At 52.8% G+C, this 7,569-nt stretch overlaps 1 protein-coding gene across 3 annotated transcripts; it reads right to left on the minus strand.

Annotated features, from left to right (window-relative positions):
* Window positions 1–263: 263 nt before the first annotated feature.
* LOC133353658 (somatostatin receptor type 5-like) lies at window positions 264–7,140 on the minus strand. Of its 3 annotated transcripts, none has more exons than XM_061570070.1 (3): window positions 6,936–7,140; window positions 5,000–5,138; window positions 264–3,212 (listed from the first exon to the last, which is right to left on the minus strand). In XM_061570070.1, exon 3 carries the CDS (start codon window positions 2,086–2,088, stop codon window positions 943–945), a length of 1,146 nt encoding a protein of 381 aa, XP_061426054.1. In that variant the 5' UTR covers window positions 2,089–3,212; window positions 5,000–5,138; window positions 6,936–7,140; the 3' UTR covers window positions 264–942. The 3 variants fall into 3 exon arrangements, with proteins under 3 accessions (XP_061426054.1, XP_061426053.1, XP_061426052.1); XM_061570069.1 differs by having other exon boundaries at window positions 5,000–5,142; XM_061570068.1 differs by lacking the exon at window positions 5,000–5,138.
* Between the last annotated feature and the right edge of the window lie 429 nt (window positions 7,141–7,569).

Raw genomic sequence — 7,569 nt, forward strand, 5'->3', positions numbered from 1 at the left:
CACGGCACACACTCACTCACGAGCTAATGCACGTGCACTCCTCCAACACCGGTATGCGTGCACGCACGCAGGTACCCGGAAATCAAGTATTCAAAATGCATGCGCCCCAGTTGAACACGCGCGCGCACACACACACGCACGCAGTTACACTCCATGCACGTGCACACGTTGAGTGCTCTCCCACACCCCAAACGCACTCACACCGGCGCATCCGGGGCGAATGCACCCCAAACGCACCCCATCCCCCCCCCACTAACCCCTCGAGCACGCTCAACCACAACCACGCTCGACACGACCACCACCAACACAACCACACTCTGCCACACACGACACGACCACCATCAACACCACCACACTCTGCCACACACGACACGACCACCATCAACACAACCACACTCTGCCACGCTCCACACGACCACCATCAACACCACCACACTCTGCCACACACGACACGACAACCATCAACACCACCACACTCTGCCACGCTCGACACGACCACCACCAACGCAACCACACTCTTCCATGCTCGACACAACCACCATCAACACAACCACACTCTGCCACGCTCAACACAACCACCATCAACACAACCACACTCTGCCACGCACGACACGACCACCATCAACACAACCACACTCTGCCACGCTCGACACCACCGCGCTCGACGCAATCGCCCTCCGCAACGACGCTGAGCCCCACGCTCAACCGCGTTCGACACAACCACGGCGAACGCACGCGCGCTGATCGACGCATGCAGCCGTCGACTCCCGAACGCATTTTTACGCGCGCAGCGTAACGCGCGTCGAGCGAACGCATCCCCGGCCCCTTCAACCGCAGCGCACGCTCGCACGCAAATGTATCAATTACGCACGGTACGCACACCCCCCACCTCTCCGAGCGCACACGACGCCGCAAGGCGCGCACGCGTCCCCCCCCCCCCCGCTAGACGACCGACAGCTGCACGCTGCCGTTCTCGTGCAGCGCGGTGGGCATGGTCTCGGGCGGCGCCTCGTGCAGCCGCGACTTCTCTGGGCGATTGTCGCTGGGATCCGCGCCGTCGTCGTGAGTCGCGTTGGCCGCGGCCACCTTCTTCTGGCAGAGCACCTTCTGGAAGCTCTTCTTGAAGTTGTCCGAGAGGAACGCGTAGAGGATCGGGTTTGCGCAGCTGTTGGCGTAGGAGAGGACGACCACGAAGAAGTAGAGGCCCATGAGCGCGGGCTCCTCGGGCAGCGTGACGGCCAGGTTGATGATGTTGAGCAGGTAGAAGGGCAGCCAGCAGAAGACGAACACCGCCACCACGACGATCACCATGCGCGTCACGCGCTTCTCAGACCTGCGGCGCTTGGTGGAGCCCTGCACGCGCGCGCCCGACGACTTCACCTTGAAGATGATGAGCAAGTAGCACAGGCAGATGACGGTGAGCGGCCCGAAGAAGCCGAGCAGCGCCGTATAGAGAATGAACGCCGTGGACCACACGCTGGCCGGGTCGGGCCAGTTGATGTTGCACATGGTGATGTCCCCTTGCGTGTAGGAGAAGATGATGACGGGCAGGACGACGACGAAGGAGAGGAACCAGACGGCGCCGTTGACGAGCTTGGCGAAGAAGGGCTTCCGCCACTTGGTGGACTTGACCGGGTGGACCACGGCCAGGTAGCGGTCGATGCTCATCACGGTCAGGCAGAAGATGCTCGTGAACTGGTTGATGCCGTCCACCGTCATGACGATACGGCACATGAGCGAGCCGAAGGGCCAGTAGGAGAGCGCGTTCTGCAGGGCGAGGAAGGGCAGGCCGAACATGAAGAGTTCGTCGGCGACGGCCAAGTTGAGGATGTAGATGTTGGTGACGGTCTTCATCTTGGCGTGGCGCAGCACCACGTAGATGACGAGCGTGTTGCCCGTCAGGCCCACGGCGCACACGACGAAGTACATCAGAGGCAGGATGACGGCTCCCGCACCCGGCTCGTAGGGCTCCTCGATGCCCGTTGCGTTGCCGGTGTCGTTGCCGCCGTTGTTGTTGTTGTTGTCCCAGAGCCACGAGATGTTGTTTGTAATCCAGGGGGTCGTGTTCGCCGGAAGCATTGATTCCATGGCGTGGGGCGATGGTCAAAATGCTTCAGTATTGTTTAGACGGGTGTGTGTGTTGTGTGTTTTGGGATGGGGGGTGTTGGCTAACTGTATGTGTTATAGGGTGGTTATCAGCGTGTAAGCGAGAGTGTGTCAATGTGGGTATGTGTGTGAGATAGTGTGCGTATGATAGGGTTTGGTACGTGAGATCCTGTTAACGTTTTAATTAGTGTGAATAAAGTGTGTGAATTTGAGTGGGTATGTGAGATAATTTAAATCTGTACGTACTCGCTAACTGCACTTGCCACAGCAGTCGTTTAAAACAACATGGGGACAATTGTATTCGTGTACGTCAGAACATACGATACTGTGGATGTGTGTGTATAATCGTGGGCATGTATGTGTTTGACGTTAAGTCTGTATGCCTATGCTATATGTGTGGGTATGTATGTGTCTGTGAGTGTATTCATCTATGTTAGGACGTGTAAGATTACGCAATTGCCTATCAACGTGTGAATGTTAGTGTGGGTGTACTGAAGCGAGCATGCGAATGCGTATTTGTGAGTGTCTGTGTGTGTACGTAAGTGAAAATGTCTGAAAGTTTATTAACTTTGGGTGCATGTGAGAGTATATGCCCGCCAGTGTGTTTAAGTGTGCGTGTATCCAATACGTGTTGACGTTTCACTAAGTGCTTTTGTTTCTCAATACATCATCGTTACATCTTACCGTGCGTGGCCGCTATTAATGAAACTTAGCCAAACTTTGCACGTTTGTTTTTCTTACTTTCAAAGATTCATGCGAGTGTGATGAGTCAACTAACGAGGTGCGAAAACGTTCCAAATTAGGGACGAGCTTTCAGATGCGCCCCTCCGATACGAAGAACCGCTGGAGCTATGAACTGTTAAAACTAAATCGAAAACTAATTTCCTTAGAAATGCTTTTTGTGTTCAGTTTCTTGTCCTTCCTCCCCACCACCCCGACCTCCAATTAGCACGGTTGGCTACGTACGGCGAGAAATAAGTGCAACGTACACGAACACTTCAGCTTAACAATTTCTCAGTGGTCCACACGAGGGGTGCCGAGTCGCGATCTCCGGATCTCTCTCCCGTCTTCTGCAGTCACGAGTCGCTCACTCGGAGCAGTGGCCTCTGAAAAAAGAGAATTGCAACAAAATGAACCGCGATGAATGCACACGCGACGCACGCACATTATACTCATCCACTCATCCTGCCCGCCACGAGGGATCGACTTAACGGATTGCATTCATTAAATACTATTGATGTTTTAGAAAGGTTGCACATGTGAAATTGGGCACACTCGTCTCCCACACGGCATGGCGATCCCCTCCGTACAGCAATGGACTGACAAAGGGCTTTGAATGAATAATTAGTGATTGGATCGTCGAGTCTACGCGTGAAACTGTACAATCACATCGTAACGTCAGCATGTTCAATTCGATTACTGAATCTCACCATCCCTCCCAAAGAAAAAAAAACGATGCTAATTTTAAAGTTTTTTTTTTATCTAAGCCTGACGAAAGCTTGAACCTGAGTGTGTTGAATGTGTTGGAAGGCGTTGAATGGGAATGTGGCATCGTATTTGCGAGACCTCCGTTTCTTAATCGATTTTTTTTTGTTTGCGAGAGCGTGACCGTAAAGCTGACAGCCAGCGAATCTCGGCTGCCAGTTATAAGCACAATGCAAGCATCCGCTGTGCGTGTGATTGCACGTTCCGCAGACACAGACGGGCAGACACACAAAGACTCACCAAGCATAACATAGACACCCTACCTATAAATGCGCACACAGACAGAGATGCAAAAATACACACAGACCCACCAAAATAGATACGCACAAAAAAGGACAAAGATTCCCCGTATAGCCTTAACAGACTCTAGGGGCAAGTGCTGTTAGCGAGCACCTATAAAGGCCGGCACGGCACATGAGGGGGTGGGTGGCCAAGACCACGCCCGGCCGCCTTTGTCTCCCTAGTGGCGATGTTTAGAGATCACACAAGGTACTCACTGAGTCGACCTAGGGGAGGCCCAGAATCAGTTCAGATAATCGTCACTGGTGTTGGCCGTGAACGGGAATCGAACCCGGGTCGCCTGGTTCGAGGCGCAGCGCGCTAACCGCTACACTACCGCTCCCCACACACACACACACATGCATACATCCACACACGCAGGCAGACGCGCACAAAAACACGCAGACATACGGACACACAGACTCACTCAGGTGCAGACAGGCGCATAGACCCAAAAGGAAGATACACAGACGCACGGACAAACGGAGGCCAAATTCTAGATAAGCATGGTTGGCTACGTACGGTGCGAAAGAAGTTCTAAAAACGGAGGCCAGTGGACACGGACTGACACAAGACAATGGCACACAAAGACGCAGTCCGACGGGCACCCAGACACACACGAAGTGAACACTCGCCCAGTGAAACTGCCGCACAGCAATTACTTGTTTTGAAAATTGACTCGATACCACACAACCGTATCATATTCTTGGTTCTTTCGGTAAAGTCACGTAGAAGGGAAATAATAAAATAATATAAATATAAAACAATAAAAATTCTCACGACCACTTTTTTAAAAATGTCTTGCTGTGTATTTCACACCTGATGATGATTGCTTGTGTTGCAGTCGAAACGTCGTGAGAATTTTTATTGTTTTATATTTATATTATTGTATTATTTCCCTTCTACGTGACTTTACCAACAGAACCAAGAATATGAATCCCTGCAGTCACGAAAGCTTTAAATCAAAACACAACCGTATCGTTTGAGACGTTCTCGTCCCCTCCCCCCCGCAACTTTCATTCCACGTGGCATTCGTTTGTTGCCCTTCCCAACCGCGCCTCCGATAAGCACGGTTGGCCACGTACGGTGCGAAAGAAGTTCAACATACATCCACATACAACATACGTACATGTTAGTGTCGCTGCAGGAGCAGTGGCAGGGTCACGGGAGAGAAGCGGCAGAAGCGATGGTCACTCTGATGAGTCCCGTGATGAGGCGGCACGCATTGCCCCGGTAGTAAATGGGAAAGGATGTGTGCAGACAATTGGCTGGCTGACGTACGCACACGCACCCATTCACACACTGTGTGCACAGCTCACACACAAACACGCTCGGACATATGCCAAGACCAAAGTCCCCCCCAAACCCCCCACCCCTCCCTCCGCCAGCCACCACCGGTATAGCCTTTAACAGACTGTTGGGGCAGGTGCTGTTCGCGAGCACCCATGAAGAGCCGGCAACGACACGTGCACATCTGCGCCGTCGCCCGGTCGAGGTTGTTTTCCCAGCACTGATGTTAACACCGAACCCCCCCCCCCCCCCCCCCCCTAGCAAGTATGTGTACTCATTTAATGACCGAATCAGATTTGTCGTGAGCGGGAATCTAACTCGGGTGGGCCGGGTTCGGAGCGCATTGCGCTGACGACTACACCACCGTTTCGCACCGCTGCTGCGCACAAACAACTCGCCTGCGTACATAACACACGCACGCGCGCGCGCGCCCGAAAACACAAACACGCATGCACATATAAACACACACACACATGCCCGTTCATTAACCTCCTTCAGTCACAGACGCGCAGACAAACGCACGCTTGCACGCGCACGCACCTGTGGATACGGACACACTCGGCAACTTCAGCGCACGAACACTCAGGACGACAAACGACAGACTCGGGGCATCTATGTAGGGCAGCACGACACACGAGGGGCTGGGTGGCCATCACCACGCCAGGCCGTGAGCAGGAATGTGTCAACGTCATTGAGGTACTCATTTGAGGTCGAGTCGACCTAGGGGGAGGACAAGGACCGGTTCAAATAATCCTCACTTATTGGTGGCCGCGAGCAGGAATCGAACTCGGGTAGCCGGGTCCGTAGCGAAGCTCGCTAAACTCTATGCTCCAGCTCGGCACACACGCGCGCGGTGACACACGTATTTTCATTACATTGCTTTTGTAATATCAGGTGTATTGGACTCATTAAGTTATACAACTGTGGACATAAATGTACAGTACGTATACACGTAGGTGGCAACCCTTAGGTTGTGATTGAAAACACTGCCTTTCAACAAGCGCGACCGCCTCGGTTCGATTCCGGATCCGTGCATGCGGCAATCGCTACCAGCACTTCTCCTCTGCTCTGTATTTCGCTTAGGTTTTTTTTATTTTCGTTATTTTACTAGTCAAATAAAATACAGATATTAGAAAGACAAAGGCGGCCGGGCTCGTGGAAGACTCGAGCACCGCGTTTCACGACCTATCGGTCTCAATAGGTGCTTGCGAACAGCAAATGTCCCCTGAACTCTGTGGTATAAGATGCCCGTGTGTAATTTTGCTGTGTGTACGAATCTACAGCATGGAATACATGTTCTATTTGGTCCCGGTTATGCCAAGAATGAACTCTGTTATACATGCAGGCAATGTATGCATGTCATGTGCCATGTATGTAATGTGTGGGAATGCCGTAGTATGTCATAGTACGTAACCATATATTATTGAATGCAATACGCTGCCGTGAGTCATACATGCAATGTACAAACGTATGTCAACGTATGTCAACGTATGCATTTCATGAATGAAATGTACGTCTTGTAAGTATGAATCGATAGTATGAACGTATGTCATGGCATGTGACGTACGTGTGTTACGTGATATGGCATGTGTGTAATATATGGCACGTGTGTAATATATGCAATGTGTGTAATATATGCAATCGATCTAATGCATGGACGAATGTCACGGTGGTGACGTGAATGTTTTATGCCACGCGTGCAACGTAAGAACGAAATCTCACGGCAGTAAGCTGTGCACACACGTGTCGCGTGACATGCGTGCCGGGGCACGTACCGCGTGGCAGGAGCCTTCGCTTGAACGCGCGCGATCGCGGGCACGGGATGAGGAATCCGACGGCGACTCTCCCGAGCGCGCTCCGATCTCATCTTCACGTCCGCACGAGATCCTCGTCAACGGTCGCGCCGCTTTCCCCCCCGTGTTCTTCCACCCAATTACCTCTCATTCGCCCGCTATCGAGTGCGCCTGTCTGTTGATTAAACACTCCTCCCTCCCTCCCTCCTCCTCCTCCCTCCGCTTCCTCCTCCCTCCTCTCCGATACTCGCGGCGCGCGCGCACCGAACGCTTCTGCCCTGACCACAGATTCCAACCACCGCTACCACCAGCAGCAGCAGCAGCGGCTGCTCTCTTCAAATGTGTCGCAGAGTGGTAGGGTCAAACAATCGTACACGGTCTTGCCGTTCCTGCTAATGATGCTACTGCTGCTGCTGCTGCCGATGTTTCTGCAGCTGTCCCTGCTGCCGATGCCACTGCTACTCGTGCTACTGGTATTCCTGCTGCGGTTATTGTTGCTGCTAATGTTACTGCCCTGCTGCTGCTGCTGCTGATGATGATATTGCTGCTGCTGCTGACAGCTGTTGCTGCTGCTGTGGCGCGTGTGGGTTGTCTTCGTGACGATCGACGTTGAAGC

The sequence above is a fragment of the Lethenteron reissneri genome, chromosome 44 (genome assembly GCF_015708825.2).
Source record: "Lethenteron reissneri isolate LAM-NWPU_2019-01 chromosome 44, ASM1570882v1, whole genome shotgun sequence".
NCBI lineage: Eukaryota > Metazoa > Chordata > Hyperoartia > Petromyzontiformes > Petromyzontidae > Lethenteron > Lethenteron reissneri.